The sequence below is a fragment of the Oncorhynchus mykiss genome, chromosome 9, assembly GCF_057628025.1.
Source record: "Oncorhynchus mykiss isolate SJ-2025 chromosome 9, ASM5762802v1, whole genome shotgun sequence".
In the NCBI taxonomy this organism is placed as follows: Eukaryota; Metazoa; Chordata; class Actinopteri; order Salmoniformes; family Salmonidae; genus Oncorhynchus; species Oncorhynchus mykiss.
In genome coordinates, this window is record NC_143030.1 from 63,553,981 (window position 1) to 63,570,946 (window position 16,966).

General features: G+C 41.6%; 2 protein-coding genes across 3 annotated transcripts in view; one reads left to right on the top strand and one right to left on the bottom strand.

Moving 5' to 3' along the window:
* Positions 1–6,405: 6,405 nt before the first annotated feature.
* Positions 6,406–16,966, bottom strand: part of LOC110532484 (uncharacterized) — a 59,413-nt gene continuing 48,852 nt past the window's right edge. Inside the window, exons 1-2 of one of the 2 annotated variants that reach the window (XM_021616437.3) lie at positions 8,438–8,574; positions 6,406–7,944 (exon numbers count right to left, since the gene is read on the bottom strand). In XM_021616437.3, coding sequence (XP_021472112.3) covers positions 7,076–7,921 — 846 coding nt within the window. In that variant the 5' untranslated portion in view covers positions 7,922–7,944; positions 8,438–8,574 and the 3' untranslated portion in view covers positions 6,406–7,075. Of the gene's footprint in view, positions 7,945–8,437; positions 8,575–16,966 lie in introns of those variants that run through there. The other variant, XM_090184984.1, reaches the window with a different exon arrangement.
* The window catches only part of LOC110532488 (PDZ domain-containing protein 4), a 69,166-nt gene continuing 60,824 nt past the window's right edge, over positions 8,625–16,966 (top strand). Inside the window, exon 1 of the mRNA XM_090184983.1 lies at positions 8,625–9,364. The gene's annotated coding sequence lies outside the window, so the exon portion shown is untranslated. The remainder of the gene's footprint in view (positions 9,365–16,966) is intronic.

The following is a 16,966-nucleotide window of genomic DNA, read 5'->3' on the forward strand; positions in this document are numbered from 1 at the left end:
TACATTTACCACATGGCCTAGTTTACATTTACCACATGAATAGTACTTCAAACTCAAAGTCGAAATTCAGTTTAACCAATATTTATATGAGAGATAGGAGTCATTAGCTGCTGCCAAGGCAGTATCTACTCTTCCTGGGGTCCAGCAACATTAAGGCAGTTATATACGATTAAAATTATTACATGACATTACATTTAATAACACCTTTCACCTCAGCCCACATATCTACGATAACAAAATCAATGCGTGTGTCTGTGTCTCTTCATTGTCCCCGCTGTTCCGTAAAGGTGTATTTTTATCTTTTAAAAGAAAAAAAGAAAATGATACTGCTTGCATCAGTTACCTGATGTAGAGTAGTTCCATGTAGATTGTGAAGAGACCTCTGGTGACATGTCTTTTGGGGTATGCATGGGTGTCTGAGCTGTGTGCTAGCAGTATAAATAGACAGCTTGGTGTCAGTAGTGCAGATGCGATAAAACTAGGGCCTGTAGGACCTGCCTTGTTGATAGTGCTGTTAAGGCAGTGTAGAGCTTTATTATGGACAGACTTCTCCCCATCTTAGCTACTGTTGCATGAATATGTTTTGACCATGACAGTTTACAATCCAGGGTTACTCCAAGCAGTTTAGTCTCCTCAACTTGCTCAATTTCCACATTATTCATGACAAAATTTATTTGAGGTAGAGGGTTTAGTGAATGATTTGTCCCAAATAAAATGCTTTTACTTTTTGAAATATTTAGGACTAACTTACTTCTTGCCAGCCATTCTGAAACTGACTGCAGCTCTTTTTTAAGTTTTGCGGGGATTTCACTCACTGTAGTAGCTGACGTACATAGTGTTGAGTCATACATAGACACTCAGAGCCAATGACAGGTCATTAGTAAATATTGAAAAAGGTAAGGGGCCTAGACAGCTGCCATGGGGAATTCCTGATTCTACCTGGATTATGTTGGAGAGGCCTCCATTAAAGAACGCCCTCTGTGTTCTGTTGGACAAGTAACTCTTTATCCACAATATACAGTGGGGCAAAAAAGTATTTAGGCAGCCACCAATTGTGCAAGTTCTCCCACTTAAAAAGATGAGAGAGGCCTGTAATTTCCATCATAGGTACAAAAAATCTAGAAAATCGCATTGTAGGATTTTTTATGAATTTATTTGCAAATTATGGTGGAAAATAAGTATTTGGTCAATAACAAAAGTTTATCTCAATACTTTTTTTATATACCCTTTGTTGGCAATGACAGAGGTCAAACGTTTTCTGTCTTGCTGCTTTTTATTTTATGTTGCTCTGTCTGTATGCTGCGTCTTGCTTGTCCTATGTTGCTCTGTCTGTATGCTATGTCTTGCTTGTCCTATGTTGCTATGTCTTGCTTGTTCTATGCTGCTATTGTCTATATTGTAATTGTTTTTAATAACCTGCCCAGGGACTGCGGTTGAAAATTAGCCGGCTGGCTAAAACCGGCACTTTTACTGAAACGTTGATTAATGTGCACTGTCCCTGTAAAAATAAAAAATAAACTCTAAACTCAAACTCAAGTCTTCACAAGGTTTTCACACACTGTTGCTGGTATTTTGGCCCATTCCTCCATGCAGATCTCCTCTAGAGCAGTGATGTTTTGGGGCTGTTGCTGGGCAACACGGACTTTCAACTCCCTCCAAAGATTTTCTATGGGGTTGAGATCTGGAGACTGGCTAGGCCACTCCAGGACCTTGAAATGCTTCTTACGAAGCCACTCCTTCGTTGCCCGGGCGGTGTGTTTGGGATCATTGTCAAGCTGAAAGACTTGAAAAATGCCCTTGCTGATGGAAGGAGGTTTTCACTCAAAATCTCACGATACATGGCCCCATTCATTCTTTCCTTTACACAGATCAGTCGTCCTGGATCCTTTGCAGAAAATCAGCCCCAAAGCCTGATGTTTCCACCCCCATGCTTCACAGTAGGTATGGTGTTCTTTGGATGCAACTCAGCATTCTTTGTCCTCCAAACACGACGAGTTGAGTTTTTACCAAAAAGTTATATTTTGGTTTCATCTGACCATATGACATTCTCCCAATCTTCTTCTAGATCATCCAAATGCTCTCTAGCAAACTTCAGACGGGCCTGGATATGTACTGGCTTAAGCAGGGGGACACGTCTGGCACTGCAGGATTTGAGTCCCTGGCAGCGTAGTGTGTTACTGATGGTAGGCTTTGTTACTTTGGTCCCAGCTCTCTGCAGGTCATTCACTAGGTCCCCCCGTGTGGTTCTGGGATTTTTGCTCACCGTTCTTGTGATCATTTTGACCCCACGGGGGGAGATCTTGCGTGGAGCCCCAGATCGAGGGAGATTATCAGTGGTCTTGTACGTCTTCCATTTCCTAATAATTGCTCCCACAGTTGATTTCTTCAAACCAAGCTGCTTACCTATTGCAGATTCAGTCTTCCCAGCCTGGTGCAGGTCTACAATTTTGTTTCTGGTGTCCTTTGACAGCTCTTTGGTCTTGGCTATAGTGGAGTTTGGAGTGTGACTGTTTGAGGTTGTGGACAGGTGTCTTTTATACTGATAACAAGTTCAAACAGGTGTCATTAATACAGGTAACGAGTGGAGGACAGAGGAGCCTCTTAAAGAAGAAGTTACAGGTCTGTGAGAGCCAGAAATCTTGCTTGTTTGTAGGTGACCAAATACTTATTTTCCACCATAATTTGCAAATAAATTCATTAAAAATCCTACAATGTGATTTTCTGGATTTTTTTCTCTCATTTTGTCTGTCATAGTTGAAGTGTACCTATGATGAAAAATACAGGCCTCTCTCATCTTTTTAAGTGGGAGAACTTGTATAATTGGTGGCTGACTAAATACTTTTTTGCCCCACTGTAGCTGTGGGTTTAAAGCCATAACACAAACGTTTTTCCATCAGCAAACTTTGATCAATAATGTCAAAAGCCGCACTGAAGTCTAACAAAACAGCTTTTTAATCGACAATTTCTCTCAGCCATCAGTCATTTGTGTAAGTGCCGTGCATGTTGAATGTCTTTCCCTATAAACGTGCTGAAAGTCTGTTATCAATTTCTTTACTGTAAAATAGCATTGTATCTGGTCAAACAATGTTTTCCAAAAGTTTACTAAGGGTTGGTAACAGGCCGATTGGTCAGCTATTTGAGCCAGTAAAGGGGACCTAACTATTCTTGGGTAGAGGAAAGACTTTTGCTTCTCTCCAGGTCAGAGGGCCCCACTTTGTTGTAGGATTAGACTGAAGATATGGGAGTGGCAATAGTGTCTCCTATTATCCTCAGTAATTTTCCATCCAAGTTGTCAGACCCAGGTGGCTTGTCATTGTTGATAGACAACAATAATTGTTTCATTTCTTCCCTTTTTGGAAATCAAAATTACAATGCTTGTGTTTCATAATTTGGTTAGTAATACTTGGATGCATAGTGTCGGCATTTGTTGCTGGCATGTCATGTTGCTGGCATGCCTAAATTTACTAATCTTGCTAATGAAAGTCATTAACGTAGTTGGCAGTATCAATGTGTTTTGTGATGAATGAGCCATCTGATTTAATGAATGATGGAGCTGAGTTTGCCTTTAAGGTGCTCCAAAGCTTTTTATTATCATTCTTTATATAATTTATCTGTTTCATTGTATAGTTTCTTCTTTTTATTCAGTATAGTCACATGATTTTTCCATTTGCAGTACGTTTGCCAAACGGTCGTGCAGCCAGACTTATTTGCCATTCCTTTGACCTCATCCCTCTCAACCATAATTTAAAAAAATTCTTCATCAATCCACAGGAATTTAACAGTTTTCACAGTCATATTCTTAATTGGTGCATGCTTATTAGTAACTAGAAAAAGCAATTTCACAAATGTGTCAAGTGCAGCGTCTGGTTGCTCCTCATCACACAGCACAGACCAGCAAATATTATTTACATCATCAACATAGGAATCCCTACAAAATGTATTGTATGACCTCTTATACACTATATTAGGCCCAGCCTTTGGAACTTTGGTTTTCCTAGATATAGCTATTATATTGTGATCACTACAGCCAATGGATTTGGATACAGCTTTAAAGCAGATTTTGGCAGCATTAGTAAAGTTGTGATCAATACATGTTGATGATTTCATTATTGTGCTGTTTGGTTGACTGACAACCTGAACCAGGTTGCTGGCACTGGTTACAGTTTGAAGCTTTTCATTGAGTGGCCAGCTTGATGAATGCCAGTCAATATTAAGGTCACATTGAAATGTTATTGATATCACATACATTATCAAGCATTTCACACATATTATCCAGACACTGACTGTTAGTCCTTGGTATATAGCAGCTTCCCAAAATAATGGGCTTTAGGTGAGGAGCTGATAGTGCAGGGTGAGATGGTGCAGGGTGAGATGCACACAGTGGACTTCCTACTAGGGCACACCATAAGAACATAATTACTGTATACAATAGCTGTAGGATCGACAGAGGCATTCAGGGGAGTTAAGAGGGACATAAATTAGGTTACTTACATTGTGACTGCTACCGCCCCTGGGATAATGTATATTTGCTGCAGCATTACTACAACTCAGCGACACAATGGTATCGGAGCTGGGCTTGGGTCATTGATAAGTCATTGTCTCAACGCAGCCTTGAAATGCGTGGACAGAGTCCAGGAGCCAAAATGATTTGGATGTACTCCGTCATTCCCGTAGAGCATCTTCTGTTTTCAGGTGTCAAAGTTATCTATAAAAGTTATTCCAACAGAGCTATAGTAAACGTTACTCCGTCCATATCTCTGGACGATATCCAAACAGGGATCTAACTAGAGCTAGTCAAGCTCAGGACCCAGAACTAGATCCATAACAGTTGGTGATGGTAATAACCCACTTCTAGCACTGCTGATGCATATCAAATGTTATGTTTCACATAAGCACAATTTCGTGTTTACATGTTGTTGCAAGACAAGCATGATATAGAGAAGCAAGATGGGTGCCTCTTTAACCTTTTTTAATACTGAAGATAAGTGATAGACATGTCTGCTGTAATACAGAGGCTGATACAAAGTACTTTACAGTATTTATCACACCAGTATTTTATGTTAGCTGAGCCAATATTTCTATGCATGCCTACATTCACTTTAAGAGGAGTCTCGTGACATGATGAAAAATAAATACACTATATGACCAAAAGTATGTGGACACCTGCTCATCGAACATCTCATTCCAAAATCATGGGCATTAATACAGAGTTGATCCCCCTTTGCTGCTATAACAGCCTCCACTCTTCTGGGAAGGCTTTCCACTAGAGGTTGGAACATTGCTGCAGGGACTTGCTTACATTCAGCCACAAGAGCATTAGTGAGGTCGGGCACTAATGTTGGACGATTAGGCCTGGCTCGCAATCAGCGTTCCAATTAATCTCAAAGGTGTTCGATGGGGTTGAGGTCAGGGCTCTGTGCAGGCCAGTCAAGTTCTTCCACACCAATATCGACAAACCATTTCTGTGTGGACCTCACTTTGTACACAGGGGCATTGACATGCTGAAACAGGAAAGGGCCAACCCCAAGCTATTGCCACAAAGTTGGAAGCATAGAATCATCTAGAATATAATTGTGTGCTGTAGCGTTAAGATTTCCCTTCACTAGAACTAAAAGGCTTTGCCTGAACAGTCCCAGACCATTATTCCTCCTCCACCAAACTTTACAGTTGGCACTATGCATTGGGGCAGGCAATTCATTACTCCAAAGAACGCGTTTCCCCTGCTCCAGAGTCCAATGGCGGCGAGCTTAACACCACTCCAGTCGACGCTTTGCATTGCGCATGGTGATTTTATGCTTGTGTACGGTTGCTCAGCCATGGAAATCAATTTCATGAAGCTCCCGTTTAACAGTTCTCATGCGGACTTTGCTTCCAGAAGCAGTTTGGAACTTGGTAGTAAGTTTTGTAACCTGAGGACCAACGATTTTACGCTCTTCAGCATGAGGTGGTCCCGTTTTGTGAGTTGTGTGACCTACCACTTTGCTGCTGAGCAGTTGTCGCTCCTAGACATTTTCATTTCACAATAACAGCAGTTACAGTTGACTGGGAAACTCCAGCTGGGCAGAAATTTGACAAACTGACTTGTTGGAAAGGTTGCATCCTATGATGGTGCTATGTTGAAATCTCTTCAGTAAGGCCATTCTACTGCCAATGTTTGTCTATAGAGATTGCATGGCTGTGTGCTCGAATTTACATGCCTGTCAGCAAAGGGTGTGGCTGAAGGAGCGCGATCCACTAATTTGAAGGGGTGTCCACATCATTCATTTATATATATATATAGTAAAGTGTTAAGTCAAGAAATTAGTAAACCCATTATCAATTTTTAAAAAAATACATATTTACAATCTACAGCCTGAGGTAGTTATGCAGAACTCATATCAGAGACAATATGTCATTTCATAGCAGTTTGACAGACTCTGGAACTTTAATTGTTACTCCAATTCAACAGAATTATTCACTTAACACGGACTATAGATATTCCTAATTCATAATCAACAAAAAAAACTCTGGATTATTTACATGTACATACATTGGTGAGGGCAATTTCTGGACAATTTAATGTTTGAGAACCACCAAGAAACACTACAGGCCTCTATGACTAATCTAAAAAGTGGATGAACATGATTTGTTATAGAAATTCGTTTTGAATGTGTAACATCAGAAGAGTAAGATAGTTTAATAGCAAGTCATTTAATAATGTATAGACAGTCTAATTAGCCCTTTCTTCACAATGGATCAAGTATAATTGAATGAATCATAATCCCCAAACATATATATACACTAAAGTAACACCAACAAAAACTTGTCATGATCTAAAAGGCAAAACCATAACATTTCAGAGGACTGTTAACCAAAATATTTTCTAATCATTATCACTGGTGGAGAGAAAGTTCTTATTTTCTCAAACTCAATGAAGGAATAAATACCAAAATCATCATGTGATGCAAAACAAGTGTTGAGGTATAAGTCCTTTTATGAAACGGTGCATCCACATAGGTGGAGAACAACAATGTCATCTTGTTTTAAAAAATCATGATCTAACGGATTATACCATTTGTTTCATCATCATGCAGGATCAAAGAATAACCTCGATGTCATAAGCAACTTTTTGCAATTTTTCTCCTCTAGTTAACAACACAGGCCAAAGTTCCTCTTGAGGCACAGAATGTACTTTCTCTGCTGTGCCTGGATGCTTGACTCTCCTCTTTTTCTTCTTCTTAGAATGATCATGTTTGGTTGAGAGATTATGGCTCTTCTTGTTAAGCTTCTTAAGCTGCTTGGGTGTGAGTGTGACCTGAATGGGAGGTGTGGGTTGCATCGTGGGCATGGATTCGAACCCAGGTCGAGGCTCGAGGTCAGGTTGAGGTATGCCATTGGGGTACTCGTGACGCTGGCAGAAGAGTACACCACACTTTCGGCAGCGGTACGCCTCCTCTTTGGCATGGATGGTGTGGTGACGCTTTAGGTTGTGGTGTGTGGTGAACGAGCGCTCACACTGGTCGCAAGGAAAGGGGCGCTCCCCAGTGTGAACCCGCTGGTGCTCAGTGTAGTGGCTGCGGCTCAGGAAACGTTTCCCACACACACCACAGGGAAAGGGCCTTTCTTCGTCGTGGAACTGTTTGTGTCTCACCATCTGAGGAAAAGAGAAGAAGTTCTGGCCGCACACCTCACAGGTAAATCCTCCAACTGGGATGGCATGGTGCGAAGGTGGCAATAGCAGAGTGGGGGGCCGCTTGTATGGTTTTAGGGAAGGTTCTGGTACAATGAAAGGAGTCGATGGGACACTCCGTTTTTGTACTTTCAGGTTACCAGTAGATTCTGTTTGAAGAATAGCCATTGCAGCCTCGCGCACTTTGAAAACTGCAGCACCTGCTGCAGCCCTCTTGCCCAACCCAATGGGCCCAATTTCTTGGTCAGCCATGTCTACCTACTCCACCCAAAACCCTGGCAAAAAAAGATGAGTCAGACAAAATAAATTAGAGGTAAAAGGACAGAAAAAAAAGAAAAAGTTTGATGTTAACAATGAAACATGTGCCCATACCAATGGATAAATACATGATATATTTAGCCATTTGTAATACTGCAATGTAGCTAACTAACGGTATTAAGCCATTATTCACCTAGCTAGCTACCCAGTGCATCTTCGTACCTTCAAACAAACTTGCTGTAAACTGAAATGCGTGTCAAGTACAGAAAGACCCTGCGACTGGTTGTAGCTAACTATCAAGAAAGAGCGTGGATTGTAGCTAACGATAGCTTGCTAGAATAGCTAATAACATTTGTGTTGGCTCGTTGTAGCTAATCGTTAGTTAGCAAGCAGCTAAAGCGACGAGGTAGATTTTTCAAGAGGGTTGCTGACCCATCAACATTTGCACGTCTGCAATTCATATACACATATGTTCTACAAAGAAGTGGCAGTTAATTGAAAAATACTTACAGAAAATAACGTTTAACGCTATAAAGGTGTCAGATGAAATTACACAAACGACAGTAAACTATGCAACTTTCATGGCAGTGTTCATCGAGCGCTTTTTGTATGTTAGGTGCATCACTTACACACTCCCCCAGAAACTTAAGCACCCAATTTTGGTCCCCGTGTATGGCTGTAATGGTTCCGTTCCTACAGTACGTATGGCTGTACTGGTTTCGTTCCTACAGTACATACATACGCCTTTAAAAATATCGATGTGGATCTATATAACAAGTTACAATATGATGATATCTATATAACAGGTTTTGCGTAGTTTTTTTTACACGTTAACACACCTGCAACTAGCCTAAACAGCCGATAGATGTCACCATTGATCTGTTTCTAGACGGCTCACTATAAAAAAATATAAAATAAACGACAGGTAAATAACGAACACTAGGTAAATAACGAACACAACTTGCAACCTGGCCGTGAACGTGTACTTTGTCTTTGCTGTGTTTGAGAGCATCAATTCTGCTCAGGCGTGAAAGTAGGATGTTTTTAAATTACATCTGTGTGTAGACTAATATAATTGAACAAATAACTTAAGAAAAATGTTAACATTTTCAGTCTCCCTCACAAATTGGTGCTTGATGCAGTTCTTCAAATATTTCGCCAGGTGTCACTGTTGTCTACACAATACAAATGGTTGGGAAAGACTTATACTCCCTATCAAATTGCTTAATGTTTGACCCAAATAGGCCTAGAGGAAGCACACCATTTTTTTTTAACAAGGCATGTCAGTTAAGAACAAATTCTTATTTTCAATGACGGCCTAGGAACAGTGGATTAACTGCCTGTTCAGGGGCAGAACGACATATTTGTACCTTGTCAGCTCGGGGATTTGCACTTTCGGTTACTTGTCCAACACTCTAACCACTAGGCCACAATAAAGTGAGTATAAACCTAGACATAACCTATCACTGGGTATTTCAGATGGTATAGTCATAACCAGCACTGCACAGCAGAAAACATCAGAAGGCAGTACTGTTCACACATTTGTTTGTTTGTTTGTGTGTGTGCATGCCCGAGTGTGTGCTCGAGTGTGTGTGTGCATGAGAGTGAATGATAGGAGTAGTTTAACACCACCCCTCTGCACCTATGCCCCTGGGTGAGCTTCACAGTACTGTTCTGGGTGAATGCAACTGGGACTTCTGATAGACTGCACTCCAGACACAAGTGTGAAAATTGATCTATCATGCTGCTTCTGAAAGTTAAATCAATATATGTTTCATTTTATTCTCATTGTCATGCTGGGAGAAACAGCAGACCCCTACTAACACTAGTCTAGAACAAAACTGTGTCTTAAACTACTGTAACATTCTGTGTAATACATTATCTATTGAATGTGTTTGGAGACATATCTGTGGAGATGCATAGATAATCTGCCTCTTGTAGAGTATGTTGTGTGTGTGTGCAAATATGTATTCAATTGTGTTTACGTAACAATCCAAACCAGACTTTGGTTCAGTGGCTCATTCAAAAAAGGACTGTTGCGTCAGCTGTATCTGAAGAGAAACAACTAGGCAGCATTAACCCCTCCTCCCTCTATCTCAAGGTAACACTCTTCCATCTGCCCCTTCCTCTTATTGCCAATCTAAAAATTCCCTCAATAACCATGACTCTGTTATCCTTATTTTTGTCCTGTGATTCTATCTCCATCTCTCTATCTATCTCTTCCTTTAAAAAAACCCATCCCCATCTGTCCCTCAATACCTTTTTGGCTCAAGCATCCTGTGTTTTGAGCATGGAAAAATGTTATTTATTGTTGTGGCAAGCAATCATAGCCTAGGTGGGTGGGTGGGTGGATGGAGGTGGTGGCTGGGTGTGCGGCTGGGTATGTGTGTGTGGGTGAGAGTGGTGGCTGTGTGTGGGTGTGGTGGCTGGTTGTGTGTGTGTGGGAGTGGTGGCTGGGTGTGTGTGTGTGTGTGTGTGTGTGTGTGTGTGTGTGTGTGTGTGTGTGTACGAGAGAGAGAGAGAGAGAGAGAGAGGTAAAGGTAGACTGTTTACATAAACAGTGGTCTGAAAGGTATTTCAAATAACCAATATTTTATCTCCACTTCCCATCTGGCCAGATGGCACCCCGACTCTGTTGTTTTATTGCGGCGTTATTCATGCCATAGTCAAGGTGATTTGCCATCTTTCTTTTCTCTTCCAAGTGTGATCATTCATACATGGTGTTTCCCTCCATTTCTCTCTCCATCTTTCAAAACAGTCTGGTCTCATATACTAAATGTAACATAGTAAATGTAAATTTGGGACACTCAAACTAGTATGATATGTTAGGTTTGGTGTGGTGTGGTTACATAACAGAAGGTTACTGAAGGTAAAAAAGAATGTAGGGTGGTTGGTCGGGGTGGATGGATGAGCATATAATGTGATCATGTGAATCTTATCATGGACAACTTTAGCATTTTATCTAATTAGCAACTTTGCAACTACTTACTACTTCTTAGCAACTTTACTACTACAGTGCCTTTGGAAAGTATTCAGACCCCTTGACTTTTTCCACATTTTTGTTACGTTACAGCCTTATTCTAAAATTCATTCAATTGTTTTTTTCCCCTCATCAATCTACACTCAATACCCCATAATGACTAAGCAAAAACAGTTTTTCCCCCCCAGAGCTGTGTCTTGACACAATCCTGTCTCGGAGCTCTACAGACAGTTCCTTCGACCTCAGTACTTGATTTTTGCTCTGACATGCACTGTCAACTGTGGGAACTTATATAGACAGATGTGTCCCTTTCCAAATCATGTTCAATAAATTTAATTTACCACAGATGGACTCAGTTGTAGAAACATCTCAAGGATGATCAATTGGGACAGGATGAACATGAGCTCTATTTCAAGTCTCGTAGCAGAGGGTCTGAATACTTATGTAAATAAGGTATTCATGTTTTGTACTTTTAATACATTTGCAAAAATGTCTAAAAATCTGTTTTCGCATTGTCATTATGGGATATTGTGTGTAGATGGCTGAGGAACTGTTTTTATTGAATCAATTTTAGAATAAGGCTGTAACGTAACAATATGTGGAAAAATTCAAGGGATCTGAATAGTTTCCGAAGGCACTGTACTTAGCATGTTAGCTAACCCTTCTCCTAACCCTAACCCTTTAACCTAACTCCTAATGTTAACCTTAACCCTAATTCCTAACCTAGTTAGCATTAGCCACCTAGTTAACGTTAGCCTTAGCCACAATAAATAGGATTTCATGCTTGCAAATTCGTAACATATTATTGTCACACCCTGTTTCACCTGCCTTTGTGATCATCTCCATCCCCTCCAGGTGTCACTTATTATCCCCGGTGTATATATCCCAGTGTTTCCTATCTCACTGTGCCAGTTCGTCTTGTCAAGTCAACCAGCGTCTTTCCTTGCTCCTATTGTTTCCCCATTCTCTTTTGTTTCTAGTCCTCCTGGTTTTGACTCTTGCCTGACTCGGAACCCGCCAGCCTGGCCACTCTGCCTGTTCTGTCTTCAAGCCTGCCTATTTTTTTTATTTTACCTTTATTTAACTAGTCAGTTAAGAACAAATTCTTATTTTCAATGACAGCCTAGGAACAGTCGGTTAACTGCCTGTTCAGGGGCAGAATGACCTTGTCAGCTCGGGGATTTGAACTTGCAACCTTCCGGTTACTAGTCCAACGCTCTTACCACTAGGCTACCCTGCCGCCCCCCCTATTCCCTTGTATTGTTTGGACTCGGATCTGGTTACTGAACCCCTGCCTGGCCTGACCTCGAGACTGCTAGACTCGGACCAAAACAGAGTTGATGAACTACCCCTACCCCTTGGATTAATAAATATCGGAGCTCAATGACTATTATAGCTGGAAACTGCTGATTTTTTATGGAATATCTAAATCAGCGTACAGAGGCCCATTATCAGCAACCATCACTCCTGTGTTCCAATGACACGTTGTGTTAGCTAACCCAAGTTTATCATTTTAAAAGGCTAATTGATCATTAGAAAACCCTTTTGCAATTATGTTAGCACAACTGGCGAATTCATTAAATAGTCCCCGCAAAACACAAGTCTCAACATCAACAGTGAAGAGGCGACTCAGGGATGCTGGCCTTCTAGGCAGAGTTGAAAAAAAAGCCATATCTCAGACTGGCCAATAAAAAGAAAAGATTAAGATGGCCAAAAGAACACAGACACTGGACAGAGGAACTCTGCCTAGAAGGCCAGCATCCCGGAGTCGCCTCTTCACTGTTGACGTTGAGACTGGTGTTTTGTAGGTACTATTTAATGAAGCTGCCAGTTGAGGACTTGTGAGGCATCTCTTTCTCAAACTAGACACTCTAATCTACTTGTCCTCTTGCTCAGTTGTGCACCGGGGCCTCCCACTCCTCTATCTATTCTGGTTAGAGACAGTTTGCGCTGTTCTGTGAAGGGAGTAGTACACAGCGTTGTACGAGATATTCAGTTTCTTGGCAATTTCTTGCATGGAATAGCCTTCATTTCTCAGCACAAGAATAGACTGACGAGTTTCAGAAGAAAGTCCTGTGTTTCTGGCCATTTTGAACTTGTAATTGAACCCATAAAAAGGCTGATGCTCCAGATACTCAACTAGTCTAAAGAAGGCCAGTTTTATTGCTTCTTTAATCAGAACAACAGTTTTCAGCTGTGCTAACATAATTGCAAAATGTTTGTCTAATGACCAATTAGCCTTTTAAAATGATACATGTGGATTAGCTAACACAACGTGCCATTAGAACACAGGAGTGATGGTTGCTAATAATTGCTTCTGTACGCCTATGTTGATAGTCCATTAAAAATCAGCCGTTTCCAGCTACAATAGTCATTTACAACATCAACAGTGTTTCTGTTCAATTTGATGTTATTTTACTGGATAAAAAATGTGCTTTTCTTTCAATAACAAGGACATTTCTAAGTTACCCCAAGCTTTTGAACGGTAGTGTACCTTTACAATTTACATACATTAACATGTAGTGTGTGTTTATTTAAAATATATATATTTCACCTTTATTTAACCAGGTAGCCTAGTTGAGAACAAGTTCTCCTTTACAACTGCGACCTGGCCAAGATAAAGCAAAGCAGTGCGACACAAACAACAACACGGAGTTACACATGGAATAAACAAACGTACAGTCAATAACACAATAGAAAAAGTCTTTATACAGTGTGTCCAAATGGTGTGAGGAGGTAAGGCAATAAATAGGCCATAGTAGCAAGTAATTACAATTTAGCAAATTAACACTGGAGTGATGTGCAGATGATGATATGCAAGTAGAAATACTGGTGTACAAAGAGCAGAAAAGTAAATAAAAACAATATGGTGATGAGGTAGGTAGATTGGATGGGCTATTTACAGATGGGCTTTGTACAGCTGCAGCGATCGGTTAGATGCTCGGATAGCTGATGTTTAAAGTTAGTGAGGGAAATATAAGTCTCCAGCTTCAGCGATTTTTGTAGTTCGGTCCAGTCATTGGCAGCAGAGAACTGTAAGGAAAGGCGGCCAAAGGAGGTGTTGGCTTTGGGGATGACCAGTGAGATATACCTGCTGGAGCGCGTGACCAGTGAGCTGAGATAAGGCAGAGCTTTACCTAGCAAAGACTTATAGATGACCTGGATCCAGTGGGTCTGGATCCAGTGGACGAATATGTAGCGAGGGCCAGCTGATTAGAGCATACAGGTCACAGTGGTGGGTGGTATATGGGGCTTTGGTGACAAAACGGATGGCACTGTGATAGACTGCATCCAGTTTGCTGAGTAGAGTGTTGGAGGCTATTTTGTAAATGACATGGCTGAAGTTGAATATCGGTAGGATTGTCAGTTTTACTAGGGTATGTTTGGCGGCGTGAGTGAAGGAGACTTTGTTGCGAAATAGGAAGCCGATTCTAGATTTAATTTTGGAGTGGAGATGTTTAATATGAGTCTGGAAGGAGAGTTTACAGTCTAGCCAGACACCTATGATTTTGTAGTTGTTTACATATTCTAAGTCAGAACCGTCCAGAGTAGTGATGCTAGTCGGGCGGGCGGGTGTGGACAGCGGACGGTTGAAAAGCATGTATTTAGTTTTACTAGTGTTTAAGAGCAGTTGGATGCCACGGAAGAAGTGTTGTATGGCATTGAAGCTTGTTTGGAGGTTTGTTAACACAGTGTCCAAAGAAGGGCCAGATGTATACAGAATGGTGTTGTCTGCGTAGAGGTGGATCAGGGAGTCACCCGCAGCAAGAGCGACATCATTGATGTACAGTGCCTTGCGAAAGTATTCGGCCCCCTTGAACTTTGCGACCTTTTGCCACATTTCAGGCTTCAAACATAAAGATATAAAACTGTATTTTTTTGTGAAGAATCAACAACAAGTGGGACACAATCATGAAGTGGAACAACATTTATTGGATATTTCAAACTTTTTTAACAAATCAAAAACTGAAAAATTGGGCGTGCAAAATTATTCAGCCCCTTTACTTTCAGTGCAGCAAACTCTCTCCAGAAGTTCAGTGAGGATCTCTGAATAATCCAATGTTGACCTAAATGACTAATGATGATAAATACAATCCACCTGTGTGTAATCAAGTCTCCGTATAAATGCACCTGCACTGTGATAGTCTCAGAGGTCCGTTAAAAGCGCAGAGAGCATCATGAAGAACAAGGAACACACCAGGCAGGTCCGAGATACTGTTGTGAAGAAGTTTAAAGCTGGATTTGGATACAAAAAGATTTCCCAAGCTTTAAACATCCCAAGGAGCACTGTGCAAGCGATAATATTGAAATGGAAGGAGTATCAGACCACTGCAAATCTACCAAGACCTGGCCGTCCCTCTAAACTTTCAGCTCATACAAGGAGAAGACTGATCAGAGATGCAGCCAAGAGGCCCATGATCACTCTGGATGAACTGCAGAGATCTACAGCTGAGGCGGGAGACTCTGTCCATAGGACAACAATCAGTCGTATACTGCACAAATCTGGCCTTTATGGAAGAGTGGCAAGAAGAAAGCCATTTCTTAAAGATATCCATAAAAAGTGTTGTTTAAAGTTTGCCACAAGCCACCTGGGAGACACACCAAACATGTGGAAGAAGGTGCTCTGGTCAGATGAAACCAAAATTGAACTTTTTGGCAACAATGCAAAACGTTATGTTTGGCGTAAAAGCAACACAGCTCATCACCCTGAACACACCATCCCCACTGTCAAACATGGTGGTGGCAGCATCATGGTTTGGGCCTGCTTTTCTTCAGCAGGGACAGGGAAGATGGTTAAAATTGATGGGAAGATGGATGGAGCCAAATACAGGACCATTCTGGAAGAAAACCTGATGGAGTCTGCAAAAGACCTGAGACTGGGACGGAGATTTGTCTTCCAACAAGACAATGATCCAAAACATAATGCAAAATCTACAATGGAATGGTTCAAAAATAAACATATCCAGGTGTTAGAATGGCCAAGTCAAAGTCCAGACCTGAATCCAATCGAGAATCTGTGGAAAGAACTGAAAACTGCTGTTCACAAATGCTCTCCATCCAACCTCACTGAGCTCGAGCTGTTTTGCAAGGAGGAATGGGAAAAAATGTCAGTCTCTCGATGTGCAAAACTGATAGAGACATACCCCAAGCGACTTACAGCTGTAATCGCAGCAAAAGGTGGCGCTACAAAGTATTAACTTAAGGGGGCTGAATAATTTTGCACGCCCAATTTTTCAGTTTTTGATTTGTTAAAAAAGTTTGAAATATCCAATAAATGTCGTTCCACTTCATGATTGTGTCCCACTTGTTGTTGATTCTTCACAAAAAAATACAGTTTTATATCTTTATGTTTGAAGCCTGAAATGTGGCAAAAGGTCGCAAAGTTCAAGGGGGCCGAATACTTTCGCAAGGCACTGTATACAGAGAAAAGAGTCGGCCCGAGAATTGAACCCTGTGGTACCCCCAAAGAGACTGCCAGAGGTCCAGACAACAGGCCCTCCAATTTTACACACTGAACTCTGTCTGAGAAGTAGTTGGTGAACCAGGCAAGGCAGTCATTTGAGAAACCAAGGCTGTTGAGTCTGCCGATAAGAATACGGTGATTGACAGAGTCGAAAGCCTTGGCCAGGTCAATGAAGACGGCTGACGGCAGTACAATCTTTTATCGATGGCGGTTATGATATCGTTTAGCACCTTGAGCGTGGCTGACGTGCACCCATGACCAGCTCGGAAACCGGATTGCATAGCGGAGAAGGTACGGTGGGATTCGAAATGGTCAGTGATCTGTTTATTAACTTGGCTTTTGAAGACTTTAGAAAGGCAGGGCAGAGCCTCCCGGGTGGCGCAGTGGTTAAGGGCGCTGTACTGCAGCGCAAGCTGTGCCATCAGAGTCCCTGGGTTCGCGCCCAGGCTCTGTCGTAACCGGCCGCGACCGGGAGGTCCGTGGGGGGACGCACAATTGGCCTAGCGTCGCCCGGGTTAGGGAGGGCTTGGTCGGTAGGGGTGTCCTTGTCTCATCGCGCACCAGCGACTCTTGTGGCGGGCTGAGCGCAGTGTGC